Consider the following 16,080-nt stretch of genomic DNA (forward strand, 5'->3'; position numbering starts at 1 on the left):
CTATCTTTGACTTCCATTCAGTACCTTACAAAGCAAGCAAATAATCGTAGTGACCATCTTTGTTCAACACACATTCATGGCGTTTTTGACAGGCTTTGGTTTTAGTAACATTGCTAAACAGTGGAGGTAAATAAAATAGTAAAAAAAAAAGCAACGATGACCCATCCTGGGGATTGGTGGCACTTCTTCAGGCTGAGACACAACCATGGGGGGGAGGGGGGGTGCGTCAGTTGAGTGGGTCGAGTCACGGACGTGATCTTCCTGTCCGGGTTGGCGCCCCCCTTGGGTTGTGCCGTGGGGGAGATCTTTATGGGCTATACTCGGCCTTGTCTCAAGATGGTAAGTTGGTGGTTGAAGATATCCCTCTAGTGGTGTGGGGGCTGTGCTTTGGCAAAGTGGGTGGGGTTATATCCTGCCTGTTTGGCCCTGTCCGGGGGTATTGTCGGACGGAGCCACAGTGTCTCCCGACCCCTCCTGTCTCAGCCTCCAGTATTTATGCTGCAGTAGTTTATGTGTCGGGGGCTAGGGTCAGTCTGTTATATCTGGAGTATTTCTCCTGTCTTATCCGGTGTCCTGTGTGAATTTAAGTATGCTCTCTCTAATTCTCTCTCTCTTTTTCTTTCTTTCTTTCTTTCTTTCTTTCTTTCTTTCTTTCTTTCTTTCTTTCTTTCTTTCTTTCTTTCTTTCTTTCTTTCTTTCTTTCTTTCTCTCAGAGGACCTGGGCCCTAGGACCATGCCCCAGGACTACCTGGCCTGATGACTCCTTGCTGTCCCCAGTCCACCTGGTCGTGCTGCTGCTCCAGTTTCAACTGTTCTGCCTGTAGCTATGGAACTCTGACCTGTTCACCGGACGTGCTACCTGTCCCAGACCTGCTGTTTTCAACTCTCTAGAGACAGCAGGAGCGATAGAGATGCTCTGAATGATCGGCTATGAAATGCCAACTGACAGTTACTCCTGAGGTGTTGACCTGTTGCACTCTCGACAACCACTGTTATTATTATTATTTGACCCTGCTGGTCATCTATGAACATTTGAACATCTTGGCCATGTTCTGTTATAATCTCCACCCGGCACAGCCAGAAGAGGACTGGCCACCCCTCATAGCCTGGTTCCTCTCTACGTTTCTTCCTAGGTTCTGGCCTTTCTAGGGAGATTTTCCTAGCCACCGTGCTTCTACACCTGCATTTCTTGCTGTTTGGGGTTTTAGGCTGGGCTTCTGTACAGCACTTAATGACATCAGCTGATGTAAGAAGGGCTTTATAAATCAATTTGATTGATTTATTTGAAACTGTGTGTCACCCTTCACAACCTGTCCAGACATGCCCGGGTGGGGGGAGTAAAATAGAAATAGAAGGGATACTATGCCCCCTTGTCTTAAAGTTATTCTTATCCAGTATATTCAGTCATGTATCTCTATGTACTGTACTTTAACACCTTATTCACCCATATGTTAATTTGCGGAGGAGTTTACATACTATATGGGATGATAACGCCAGTCCTCACACTTTTGCCCCAGCCACAGCCAACACACCTGACTCCAATAATCAACTAATCACGATCTTCAGTTTAGAATGCAATTAGTTTAATCAGCTGTGTTTGCTAGGGATGGGGGAAAAGTGTGACACCACTACAGACCCGGGAGGCCAGAATTGCCGATCCCTGATGTAGAATGTCCACAGAGCTGAGAGAGAGGATGTGGGGGGGAAAATAAAAGTTTCAGCAGAACTCAGGCTACCATGTCAGTGATACATCCTATGAATGTGGCTAAAGTTTCTCCTGTTGAGAAAAGCAGATGAGCTGTTCTCTAAATGGGGTCAGGACCATGGAACATGGTGTGTCTTAGATGTCATGGAGTCCGTAAAGAATCACAGAGCGTCTGCACACAGGAGGCTGCTGAGGGGAGGAAGACTCATAATAATGGCTGGAATGGAGTGAATTGAATAGTATCAAACACAGGGAAAGCATTGGTGTTTCTCAAAATACATACTACCATGCTCTGAGCACGCAAATTGGAGAAGGGGAGGGTCGGACTATGAGTCCAAATCGAAGTATGCGAAATGGAGCACAGAGGGCACTTCTCGAATGAGTCTGTACATATTTGGAAGCATGCATCGATGCAAGCTTCAACAGAAATGATGCAAAGAAATATGATGCAACCATGTAAAAAATAAAACAACATTTCTTGAAATCCATTATTTGAGCTGAATTGAGAGAAAATACACTTCGGAATGAAATGTTGCCTATTCTCATCTCATATGTTGCATGACTACAATATTTTATCTTGATAGGTTAATAAATACATGCTGTGTTATTTTTGGCATGTTTACCTGCCTACGTATCGTAGAATGCAAGCCCATATTAAGTCAATAGGGAAAACTGGTTAGCTACTACTGTTAGCTAGCCAGATAGCCACGAAGAATTGTAAGCTGGCTACCCACAAAGAATTGACATCTACCTTGCATAACATTAGCTTTAGGTCATTTTTGCCTGTTAAACTATGTGGTTAGCTACATTATTACGATTCACATATAGCTAGCTGATAGTTATGAAGTAAAACATTTAATTTGTTTATATCTTGTTTAATCTCTATTGCCATTGTCTTGGCTGGAAGAAGGTTCAGTGAATGGGTAAATCCATAGTAATTTAGTAGGGCTAGCTAGCTAGCCACGAAGAATTGGTAGCTAGCTAACCATGAAAAATGAACATCTACCTTGCATAACATTAGTTTTAGGTCATTTTTGCCTGTTAAACTATGTGGCTAACAAGAGTACAACAATTCACATATATCTAGTTCATAATTATTAGGTAAAACGTTTGTTTTATGTATATCTTGTTGCGTCTATTGTTGCCATTGTCCTGGCTGGAAAAGGTTCAGTGAATGGGGAGATGCAGTGTGAGGTAATACAGTAGGGGGAGTGCGAGTGCTTCTCAAATATGTTTTATGCGTTCTCCACACTCGTCCTCACAAGAACGTACTCGAGAGAACATCACTCGGAGCATGAGAGTGTAGAGCACGGTAGTATGTATATTGAGAAATACCCCATGTGTTTGATGTGTTCGATACCATTCCATTTATTCCATACCAGCTATTTCTATGAGCCCGTCCTCCTCAAATAAGGTGCCACCGGCCGCCTGTGGTTTGGAGGGGTGATCTAACGGTTTCTCTCCTCACAGGGAAAACAGTCTGCTATCTGTCAGAGGGCCAGGGGTGTTTTTGGGTGTGTGGTTTGTAGCGGGAAGCTCCAATGTGTCTGCCTGCTTGGATTGGTGTGGTTGGATGAGTCAGAGACACCACAAGGCCAAAATAAAGAGGCTTGTTCTCTCTCAGTATTTCATGCCCTCATCCCTCCGTCATCTCCATCGGCACCTGGCTCTGACTTTGGATCTCTCTTTTCTCATCCCATCCCTTCTTTCTTCCTTTTTCTCTGCACTCCCGTCCTTTTGATTTGATAAATAAATAAAAGCTCCACTCTGGGTTTCCTTCCACCTCACCGCACACAGCGCTGTGCTCGCTCACTGCTTCCCATGCCTTCAAAGTTGAAAGAAAAGTGTAAAAATAAGTTCTTTAGCCGAGAGACATAAACAGAAAAGTTCTGTCTCGGGTTTTTAGTTTAGTTTTGTTGTTTTTTATTCAGTAGGGGGCAAGCATTTCTTATTTTCCCTTTTTAAGTATGCATTCATTAAAAGTTTTTGGATTTCTATTATATATTATTTTAATTACATCCTTTTACTAGTTGCATTTTGTTGTTTAAAGGAAGAGTTTGTGTCTTTGAAGGGGTGGGGGGAGGGGGTGGGTCGTATACTTCAACACAGCCAGGATGGACTCTCTTCTACTTCCTACACAGTTTGAAAGGCCTTGGTCTGGGCAGGGACCATGAGAGTTGGGGGAGTGGGCCCAGAGATCTGGTTCCTGGAGTTGATGTTGTATTTGGGGGTGCCGGGGGGTTCAGGGATCTTGTTGGGTGGTACCACCGTGGTGTAGGCTGGGGGGGACTGTGGGAAGTCAGGGGGCTGTCCGTTCTCCTTAAGGGCAGCAATGGCTGGGAGGCGAGGGCGGTGCCCGCGGGGGGCGGTGTTGTGCACCATGGACTGTGTTGAGGAGGCCCCGGAGCGGGAGCTGCCAGAGCGGGATGAGGACAGGGAGTTGGGCTTCACCAGCTTGGCCTTGGGAGCCTCTGCATCCTCCCTGTATGGAGACACACAGCAAAAACAAACAAGAGCTACTTAGATTCGGCCAGTCGTGACAATCATAAACTTAGACAAACTCTACGGCCTTTCTGAGGAGAGCCAGTGGAGAAAACCGTCTTATACAATCAGGGAAAAGGGTTTGGTGATGCTCCACTGCACTTGCTGCATTATCATCTTGGTCTGACACAGTGTCTAAATAAATATAGTCTAATTCGTCTGGGTCTAAATCCACCACATTACATTGGCACCACCGTCACCGAGTCCACTTCAGAAAACTACATCACCTAGCCTGCGAGCTCCATCCATTCCCGCCCGCTCAGTGGCTAAAGATGGCATGTAAACAGGAAACACCTCCCCGTAGTCTGCATTATTTACTACACAGTCATCCCCAACCAAGCTGCATTATTCATCTGAACACCGGCAAATAAGCAGCTACACAGCCTCCAAGCTGTGACATTTGTTTTTTGCTGCTGTAACTAGCCGTGCCATTAGCAGCCTGGAGGCCCCAGTTTACTGTAGAGCAACACGGCCTCAATCCACACCTAGGCCCTGCCGCCTTCTAAGGGCTGCTCTGGAAAGGAGAGAAGCTCTGGTCATGGGAGCAGAGAGGTGTGAAAAGAAGGCTCTCGGAAGCCAATCAATACTACGCTTGACAATGAGGGATTTATTACAGAGACACACGCATGTGTACATACACATGCACAGAAGTGGGTACTTTGCTTTAGTATTTTAGTTAGACAGAAAAAGAGCAAAAGAAGAACAAGAAGAAGAACAAGAAGAAAAATAACTGACCTGATCTCGTTGGGTGTCTCCTCCTCCTCATACTTCTTCTTCTCTTTCTTGCGGAAGACGAGCCAGATGATTAGGATGATGAGGAGAACACCAAAGGATACGCCCACCACGGCACCTGCCAGCACGCCCATCCCTCGAACATCTGTGGAACATCACACATCTGTGACATCAGAAGGGCAGAGAAAAACCACCACAAATGCACCTGCACATATAGTATCCATACCGTACTGTGCACACATGCAAATATTGATGCTTCTCACATAAACAATCCCTTTGAAAATAATGGTTTAGTCCCTATAGGTAAATCCTGTAAATTTGTAGATCATAGATTTTGCTGATGTTGTGTGTATTATGTGTTCAGTCCCTTACAAAGCTAGGAATCTAACAAAATGGTATCAAACCATTTCTGTTGCTGTGTTAACTTATAAATCATGTCCCCAACAGTTTACCCTGTTGTGACCCTAAAATTCATGTGCCTTTCTGGAAATCTATTGCTGTGACATTGAAACATGGCTGTTTGGGTGAAGCTGATGACCAATGGCCAATGTTTTAACGGTACCGTCCCCAGTGTTGGTTTACTGAGGCAGAGGGGAGTGGAGGGAGGAGAAAACAATTTTCAGGTGCTGTTGGAAACTACAGTCATTCATCACCATCGTAGCACGGTGTGGTGCGGAGCTGGAGAGCATCTTTCGCTACTCACACTGCATGGTGACCTCGATGATGCAGTTCTCCTCGCCCACGTCATTGCTGGCGGTGCACTTGTAGAAACCTGTACTGTCCTTCGTCAGGTTCCGCAGGGTGACGATCTCTGGATTCTTCAGATCTGTAGGAGAGATATATAGACTGTGATTTAACAACCTGCTCAACCAGGGAAATCCGAAAGGACTGGATAGCCTCAGACAACAACATTGATGTATATGCTGATTCTGTGAGCGAGTTTATTAGCAAGTGCATCGGTGATGTTGTACCCATGGTGACAATTAAAACCTTCCCCAACCAGAAACCGTGGATTGATGGCAGCATTCGCGCAAAACTGAAAGCGCGAACCACTGCTTTCAATCATGGCAAGGCGACTGGAAACATGACCGAATACAAACAGTGTAGCTATTCCCTCCACAAGGTAATCAAACAAGCTAAGCGTCAGTATAGAGACAAAGTAGAGTCACAAATCAACGGCTCAGACATGAGACGTATGTGGTAGGGTCTACAGTCAATCGCAGATTACAAAAAGAAAACCAGCCCCGTCGCGGACACCGCCGACTTTCTCCCAGACAAATTAAAGAACTTCTGTGCTCGCTTTGAGGACAATACAGTGCCACTGACACGGCACTGTCAGTGTAAACGTGTTAACCCTCGCAAGGCTGCCGGCCCAGACGGCAACCCTAGCCGTGTCCTCAGAGCATGCGCAGACCAGCTGGCTGGTGTGTTTACTGACATATTCAATCAATCCCTATCCCAGTATGCTGTTCCCACATGCTTCAAGAGGGCCACCATTGTTCCAGTTCCCAAGAAAGCTAAGGTAACTGAGCTAAACGACTATCGCCCCGTAGCACTCACTTCCGTCATCATGATGAAGTGCTTTGAGAGACTAGTCAAAGATCATATCACCTCCACCCTACCTGACACCCTAGACCCACTCCAATTTGCTTACCGCCCCAATAGGTCCACAGACGACGCAATCGCAATCACACTGCACACTGCCCTAACACATCTGGGCAAGAGGGATACCTATGTAAGAATGCTGTTCATCGATTACAGCTAGGCATTTAACACCATAGTACCCTCCAAACTCATCATTAAGCTCGAGACCCTGGGTCTCGACCCCGCCCTGTGCAGCTGGGTCCTGGACTTTCTGACGGGCCACCCCTAGGTGGTGAGGGTAGGCAACAACATCTCCACCCCGCTGATCCTCAACACTGGGGCCCCACAAGGGTGCGTTCTCAGCCCTCTCCTGTACACCCTGTTCACCCATGACTGTGTGGCCATGCACACCTCCAACTCAATCATCAAGTTAAGTAGGCTTGATAACCAACAACGACGAGATGGCCTACAGGGAGGAGGTGATGGCCCTCGGAGTGTGGTGTCAGGAAAATAACCTCACGCTGAACGTCAACAAAACAAAGGAGATGATCGTGGATTTCAGGAAACAGCAGAGGGAGCAGCCCCCTATCCACATTGAAGGGACAGTAGTGGCGTACACATCACGGACAAACTGAAATGGTCCACCCACACAGACATCGTGGTGAAGAAGTCGCAACAGCGCCTCTTCAACCTCAGGAGGCTGAAGAAATTTGGCTTGTCACCAAAAACACTCTCAAACTTTTACAGATGCACAATTGAGAGCATCTTGTTGGGCTGTATCACCGCCTGGTACGGCAACTGCTCCGCCCACAACTGCAAGGCTCTCCAGAGGGTGGTGCTGTCTGCACAACGCATCACCGGAGGTAAACTACCTGCCCTCCAGGACACCTACACCACCCAGTGTCACAGGAAGGCCAAAAAGATCATCAAGGACAACAACCACCCAAGCCACTGCCTGTTCGCCCCGCTATCATACAGAAGGTGAGGTCAGTACAGGTGCATCAAAGCTGGGACCGAGAGGCTGAAAAACAGCTTCTATCTCAAGGCCAACAGACTGTTAAACAGCCATCACTAACATTGAGTGGCTGCTGCCAACATACTGAATCAATCTCTAGCCACTTTAATAATAAAACATTTGATGTAATAAAGGTACTAGTCACTTTAAACAATGCCACTTTATATAATGTTTACATACCCTACATTACTTATCTCACAGGTATATACTGTACTCGATACCATCTACTGCATCTTGCCTAGGCCGCACGGCCATCACTCATCCATATAATTTATATGTACATATTCTTATTCATTCCTTTACACTTGTGTGTATAAGGTAGTTGTTGTGAAATTGTTAGATTACGTGTTAGATATCACTGCACGGTCAGAACTAGAAGCACAAGCATTTCGCAACACTCGCATTAACATCTGCTAACCATGTGTATGTGACCAATACAATTTGATTTGATTTGTCTGTGGTGCAGTTTGTACATGTATTTACATTACAATGGTTTCATGCACTTCTACAGTTAGCATGACCTTGAAGAGTAATTTGATTAACAGCATGTAGTAAATCTTTGCAGTGATGTACTGCACTTCATATCAAAGTCTACTTAGCTCTGATCCACTCCATTCTATGATAATCTAGTACAGACCAGCAGCAAGAAAAATGCATTGTGAGTCTGTATTTAGGTGAAATTGTATTGATGAGTGTTAAGCCTAGTTAGATTTGACTCAGGTCTGTTTATGGCTAACCATTCCTGTCTGTAATAGCGTGTCAGCTCTGATGTATCACACTTTGTGGGACAGAGCAGGAAATGAACTCGCAAATGTTTATCTTGGCCTCTGAGAGATTGGGTATACTCAGACTCAGAGTGGCTCTGGTGATTGAAGAGGGGCCCGTAGACACTGGGGGAATTTAGGAGGAGTTGAAAGAGTTTGTCTGAGAGAACGATTGAGCTTTACTGGGTTAAGAGTCGTTTAGTCATCCCCGTCACAACAGCCACGTAATATTACTGTTTACCACTACCAATAAATATTGGCCCATGCCGATTTGTTTTATCGCCCAATGAAAACTAATTAGACTGTACAGGTGTTGTTTCATGGAGGTCATTAACTTCTAGGCTTTTGGCATTGGCACGTGCCATGGCTAATGCGAGTTGAGTGGGGAAAATAGGTGGTAAAAATTAAATGTAATGAAGGCGTGTTGTTGTGTGCCTTGGGGATAGATGCATCTAGTATAGGGATCATCAACTAGATTCAGCTGCTGGACAATTTGTTTTGTTGAGCAAATGGTCATGGGTTCGGAACATAATTACTAATAATTTTTAGAACGCAAATTGACCGCAAGAAGCCCAAACAGATATAAAACCTTGCTTACATTTGAATACGATCACATATATCCCTCTATTATGCGTGGGAATACTTTTGGACAAATGTTCTAAATAAATATCACTTGGAGCTGATTTTCTGGTGTTTTACAGTCTTTTATGTCCCCATTTTTTTAAATATATATATATATATATTTTTTTTTTTTTTTACTTGGGGGGCTAAATAAAATCGCCTGCTGGCCAAATTCGGCCACCAGTTGGGGAACCCTAGTCTGGAATGGAGGAAGTTTTCGTGCTGTATTGAATCTCCATTACATTTTGGTGTTTCGGAGGCAGACTGGAATTTAGGTGTTTGGGGATCAAATTTCTTCTGGGAAATACTAGCATCAAAGTAATATACTATGTAATGTCCTCTTTAGGGGACCCGTGTTACACATACACATGTGTACTTGTGGACAATCTACTTACCTCTCAGTGCCAGTAGGGGGAGTTTCCCAACACTCTTTCCCTTATCCAGCACCCTCCCCCAGTTGTATTTGATAGGGTCTGAGCCGTCACTGGATTTGCAGCTCAGTTTAACGTCACTGCCCTCTAACAGCCTGCCGTCCATCCAGCATCGTGGCTTAGAGGGCTTCACTGTAGAAACAACAGAACAGTAGTTACATAACACTACAAATAACACTATTATACAAAAAAGAAAACAGGATGGTACTTAATACAGATAATGATTAATTCATATAATATGCTGTTTAGCCCAGAGTATGACATACTGTAGCAGCATGTGTAAATGTGAATTAATACTAAAAGATTATTGAGTGTAACAATAGCTTGTTTGTTTCTTATGGAAGTCAATGCTGGGATTAAGAGTAGTATTAAAGGCCCAGGCCAAGATCAATAAGTGACTGTGAGTTGGTTTTGAAAGCCTGCAAACAGAGACAGGTCAGGATAGAGTGCTGTGCACCTGAGTTCCTGTGGCCTGGAGGTCACTAGATGGCCAGCCCTGCTCTAAGCTCTATGGCTGCTTCACAGCAGCAGCTGCAGCTCCCTCCATCCCTCAACTCATCCTTCTATCCCTCAACCCATTCCTCCATCTCTTCCTCCTTCCATCCGTCCATCCTTTCCCTCCATCCCTTCCCTTCTAGTCTAACCGGCCTGGTGAACATGCTGCTCACACACTCAGTAAGGGATATAATAAGGGGGCTGAGGAGAGTGCCGGGGATTCTGCAGTTCATCTCACAGCTCTGTCAGGGCCAGTTAGGCTGCTCTCTCTGCAACAGGAGCATCCAGAGCGAGGACACACACACTGACACAGAGGCCCAGGCCCAGACCCAGCCAGCAGCCAGCTCCTCTGCCAACCCATTATCTTAACATCAGGACTGCGAAAGAAAAATGCAAATGTTCGTCTCTCAAAATCGAAAGTGTCACTGCAAAGCTGATGGCAATTTGTAAAAATCTAAGCGTTAACTCAATGAAATGTCTTTATGGAGGAGAGAGAGAAAAGAGAGAAAGGATTAAGAGACTGTTCCATTAAAGAACCAATAACCGCCGGTTGAACTAATCTCCCATGATGTTTTAATAAATTGCATAGTTTCTGACATTGAAAATGATCTCACTTCCCCCATTGGACTACTAGACGGCTTTGTGGTATTGCTGCTCTCCATTTGCCTGTCTGTCCTTCAAAGCTGTTTGTCTATTCAATGATATGCAGAGACACATTTACCACAGAGACAGTTAAAACTAAACCATTTAAAACAGATCCGCCAAGCCTCTGTGTATTGGGGCAATGAAGAAACTAAACAGAACAGAGAATAAAACAACAATGGCGTCTTTGCCTCTACTAAAGCAGCCCAGCTGGCTTTGCCATCATACTTATGAGAGCTGAATTATGGCTCAGAACTCTGTCTGGTGTTTAATAATTAAAAACAGATATAACACATATTAAATTATCATAAAGAGCTTGTCTGCCGTATAATGACAGAAAACTTATTTTCTTATCATGGTAGCAATGTTTAAAGGGGAAGTTCACACATTTTCACTCTTTCTGTGCTTGTAGCTGACCCCCGCCCAAACAGTTTTAAAAAAAGTGTATTTTTTTACTGAGACAATAGTTGTTCACAGTCATCACTTGCAATAGACTACAATGCATTATGAAAATGTGTTTAAAACATGTTCTAAAATGCTCGAAAACACTTCAAACCACCTCATATTACATCAGAATCTCATTCTGGATAATGTCTCTGCACTCAATTTGGGATTGTCTTTCCACCATGCAATAAATCCATGAATGATGCTGTTCACAACAACAACACAAATATGCAAATATGGATTTATGGGACAGTGGAAAACGTTTTCTAAAATTGAGTACAGAGGTGTTATCCAGAATGAGATTCTGATGTAATATTAGGGGGTTTGGAGCATTTTATAACATGCTTAAACACATTTTCATAATGCATTGTAGTCTAAGGCAAGTAATGAGTCAGCAAAATGTGACAATCAATTTTCTCTGTAATGAAACAAAATATGAGAAATGGTTTGGGGTATCAACTACAAGCACAGAAAAAGTGAAAATAAGGCCTCCTGTAAAAATGGGTGAACTTCCGCTTTAACAACTAAATTCTGCATCGTCTGTTTCAAGCTGACGAGGTCAATCCCCAATGTCAGCCATTTCTTGCCTTTACCTCTCACTGTCAACTGCGTTTATTTTCAGCAAACTTAACATGTGTAAATATTTGTATGAACATAACAAGATTCAACAACATACATAAACTGAACAAGTTCCACAGACATGTGACTAACATAAATTGAATAATGTGTCCCTGAACAAAGAGGGGGTCAAAATCAGAAGTAACAGTCAGTATCTGGTGTGGCCACCAGCTGCATTAAGTACTGCAGTGCATCTCCTCCTCATGGACTGCACCAGATTTGCCAGTTCTTGCTTTGAGATGTTACCCCACTCTTCCACCAAGGCACCTGCAAGTTCCTGGACATTTCTGCGGGGAATGGCCCTAGCCCTCACCCTCCGATCCAACAGGTCCCAGCCATGGCAGAACACTGACATTCCTGTCTTGCAGGAAATCACGCACAGAACGAGCAGTATGGCTGATGGCATTGTCATGCTGGAGAGTCATGTCAGGATGAGCCTGCAGGAAGGGTATCACATGAGGGAGGAGGATGTCTTCCCTGTAACGCACAGTGTTGAGATTGCCGGCAATGACAAAAAGCTCAGTCCGATGATGCTGTGACACACCGCCCCAGACCATGACGGACCCTCCACCTCCAAATCGATCCCGCTCCAGAGTACAGGCTTCGGTGTAACGCTCATTCCTTCGACGATAAACGCGAACTCGACCATCACCCCTGGTGAGACAAAACTGCAACTTGTCAGTGAAGAGCACTTTTTGCCAGTCCTGTCTGGTCCAGCGACGGTGGGTTTGTGCCCATAGGCGACGTTGTTGCCGGTGATGTCTGGTGGCGACCTGCCTTACAACAGGCCTACAAGCCCTCAGTCCAGCCTCTCTCAGCCTATTCCGGACAGTCTGAGCACTGATGGAAGGATGGTGCGTTCCTGGTGTAACTCGGGCAGTTGTTGCAGAGGGGTCAAATACTTATTTCCCTCATTAAAATGCAAATCAATTTATAACATTTTCGACATGCGTTTTTCTGGATTTTTTTGTTGTTATTCTGTCTCTCACTGTTCAAATAAACTTAACATTTAAATTATAGACTGATTATTTCTTTGTCAGTGGGCAAACGTACAAAATCAGCAGGTGATCAAATACTTTTTTCCCTCACTGTATATGACATGTTACGTCTACTGTATATGCCTCAACAACCACACATCTCAGAGACCCTCGCAACAGAGAAACAAGGCCAAACAAAAAATCGAAATCGAATCACTCCATCTAAATCAAATTGAATCATTAGATCAGTTAGCATGAGAGAGGAAATGTGCCTGCTAATTCCCTATTGATTAGCGTGTGTGAGAGACAGAGCTGGAGAGCAGACTCACCCAGCACTATGAGGTTAACCTGGCTCCAGTGGTACTTTCCCCCTGTCTTGACCTTGCAGTAGTACTCTCCAGAGTCCGTCAGCTGTAGGTCACTGAGGAGCAGGGAGGCGTCACCCTTTAGGTAGTCCCCTGCGAAAGACAGACGACTGGCCTCGCTGGTCACCTCACTGGTGTACACCTGGCCCCCGAAAAACGTGATGATCTGGGTTGGGGAGAGAGACAATGAGACACACTGAGAGAGCTGTATGCAGAGACATATGTAAAGACATCAGATCTGTATCTGGATTTACACATGCATTGGACACTGCTTGCTCATAAAGACACATACACATACAGTACAGACATGTACCCTCTCTTTGTCTTTTTTCTCTCTCCCTTGTAAACACACACACACACACACTACAACAACACCATCAAACACAGCTGTCACAGCAGCCTATTACTCAGGGCAACTGAGAGCCTGCAGATAGTGACTGCTAAATGCTGGTGCCACAGCACATCAGTGCCACAGGAGCTGGGTTTACCTGCTGTGCTTGCAGGTGACAACTTGCCATTTACAGTACACACACACACACAAACACACACACAAACACGCACACACACACACACAGTCTTGTACAACTAACCTTGTGGGGACTCAAAATGATGTCCTTTTCAAAATTATTTCCCCTAACCCTAACTCTAACCCTTACCCTAACCCTAACCCCAAAACCTAACCCTAACCCTAAATCTAACCCTGAATTTAAACCTAATTCTAACCCTAACACTAATTCTAACCTTAACCCTAAACCCCCACGACATCGCATTTGACCTTTCGGGGATCAAGGTTGGGTAGCTTACTTTCTAAATGTAATTCGCTACAGTTACTAGATACCTGTCTGAAATTGTAATCAGTAATGTAACTTTTTGATTACCCAAACTCAGTAACATTATCTGATTACATTCTGTTACTTTTAGATTACTTTCCCCTTAGGAGGCATTAGAAAAAGACAAAAATATATGTTACCAATTGAACCACATCTATTGCAGGATAAATCAATGTTAAAGTTAACATAGCTGACCCTATAAAATGTTACATTTGACTTTATGGGTTGGTTATGTTGGTTTCTTCTAACCCATCCCTTTCTACTACATTAAATTATATCTTTACATTAACAGACAGTACCAGTCAGTTTGGACACACCTACTCATTCAAGGGGTTTTCCTTATTTTTACTATTTTCTACACTGTAGAATAATAGTGAAGACATCAAAACTATGACATAACACATATGGAATCATGTGGTAACCAAAAAAGTGTTAAACAAATCAAAATATATTTTAGATTTGAGATTCTTCAAAGTAACCACCCTTTGCCTTGATGACAGCTTTGCACATTCTTGGCATTCCTTCAACGAGCTTCACCTGAAATGATTTTCCAAGGAGTTCCCACATATGCTGAGCACCCGTTGGCTGCTTTTCTTTCACTCTGTGGTCCAACTCATCCCAAATCATCTCAATTGGGTTGAGGTCAGGTGATTGTGGAGGGCCAGATCATCTGATGCAGCAATCCATCATGCTCCTTCTTGGTCAAATAGCCCTTACACAGCCTGGAGGTGTGTTTTGGGTCATTGTCCTGTTGAAAAACAAATGATAGACCAACTAAGCGCAAACCAGATGGGATGGCATATCACTGCAGAATGTTGTGGTAGCCATACTGGTTTAGTGTGCCTTGAATTCCAAATAAATCACCGACAGTGTCACCAGCAAAGCACCCCCACACCATCACACCAACTTCTCCGTGCTTCACGGTGGGAACCACACATGCGGAGATCATCCGTTCACCTACTCCACATCTCACAAAGACACGGAGGTTGGAACAAAAAATCTCAAATTTTTACTCATCAGACCGAAGGACAGATTTCCACCCGTCTGATGTCCATTGCTTGTGTTTCTTGGCCCATGCAAGTCTCTTCTTCTTATTGGTGTCCTTTAGTAGTGGTTTCTTTGCAGCAATTCGACCATGAAGGCCTGATTCACGCAGTCTATTCTGAACAGTTGATGTTGAGATGTGTCTGTTACTTGAACTCCGTGAAGCATTTATTTGGGCTGCAATTTCTGATGCTGGTAAGTCTAATGAATGTATTCTCTGCAGCAGAGGTAACTCTGGGTCTTCCTTTCCTGTGGTGGTCCTCATGAGAGTCAGTTTCATCATAGCGCTTGATGGTTTTTGCGACAACACTTGAAGAAACTTTTAAAGTTCTTGACATTTTCAGGATTGACTGACCTTCATGTCTTAAAGTAATGATGGACTGTCATTTCTCTTTGCTTATTTGAGCTGTTCTCGCCATAATATAGACTTGGTCTTTTACCAAATAGGGATATCTTCTGTATACCACCCCTACCTTGTCACAACACAACTGATTGGCTCAAAATAATTAAGAAGGAAAGAAATTCCACAAATTAACTTTTAACAAGGCACACCTGTTAATTAAAATGCATTCCAGGTGACTACCTCATGAAGCTGGTTGAGAGAATTTCCTAGAGTGTGCAAAGCTGTCATCAAGGCAAAAGGTGGCTACTTTGAAGAATCTCAAATCTAAAATACATTTTTATTTGTTTAACACTTTTTTTGGTTACTACATGATTCCATATGTGTTATGTCATAGTTTTGATGTCTTCACTATTATTCTATGATGTAGAAAATAGTAAAAATAAAGAAAAACCCTTGAATAAGTAGGTGTGTCCAAACTTTTGACTGGTAATGTATATAATTTATAAGTCGAAAAATGGATGTAGCAACTACAGATTGCCCCTTTAAGTCTATCAAAAGTGTGCAAGTTTGAGCATATAGATTTAGGCCTATAGATTTCTTTTATCAGCATGTATTAGATTGAGCAATTAAAGCCCTATTTTTAATCAATAGGCTGGGATCTGCACCATGCAGCTGTTGCAAGAGCGCATTTTTCACTGGCTGTCCACTGGTTTCAAAAACAATGATTGATAGGCAGCTTAAACTTCTTGAATTCAACCATTCAACCATACTGTAACAGCTCAAATACACATTTAGATCTGTGAACAGCCATCCATAACAACCACAATCCGTAAAATGCAAATAGCTAAATGAGAGAGCAGCAGTGTGATTTACATCAATGTGCTATGTAGATATCAATAATAAGTGATATCCGTATCGCCGTAGACTAC

The 16,080-nt window shown here is 43.8% G+C and overlaps 1 protein-coding gene across 1 annotated transcript in view; it reads right to left on the reverse strand.

The window, feature by feature from the left end:
* Positions 1-1,025: 1,025 nt before the first annotated feature.
* Positions 1,026-16,080, reverse strand: part of LOC106581102 (CXADR-like membrane protein) — a 96,510-nt gene continuing 81,455 nt past the window's right edge. The window contains exons 3-7 of the mRNA XM_045703857.1: positions 12,899-13,100; positions 9,358-9,525; positions 5,682-5,804; positions 4,982-5,123; positions 1,026-4,187 (exon numbers count right to left, since the gene is read on the reverse strand). Of these exons, the coding sequence (XP_045559813.1) occupies positions 3,839-4,187; positions 4,982-5,123; positions 5,682-5,804; positions 9,358-9,525; positions 12,899-13,100 (984 nt within the window). The 3' untranslated portion in view covers positions 1,026-3,838. The remainder of the gene's footprint in view (positions 4,188-4,981; positions 5,124-5,681; positions 5,805-9,357; positions 9,526-12,898; positions 13,101-16,080) is intronic.

Source organism: Salmo salar, chromosome ssa20, assembly GCF_905237065.1.
Source record: "Salmo salar chromosome ssa20, Ssal_v3.1, whole genome shotgun sequence".
In the NCBI taxonomy this organism is placed as follows: domain Eukaryota; kingdom Metazoa; phylum Chordata; class Actinopteri; order Salmoniformes; family Salmonidae; genus Salmo; species Salmo salar.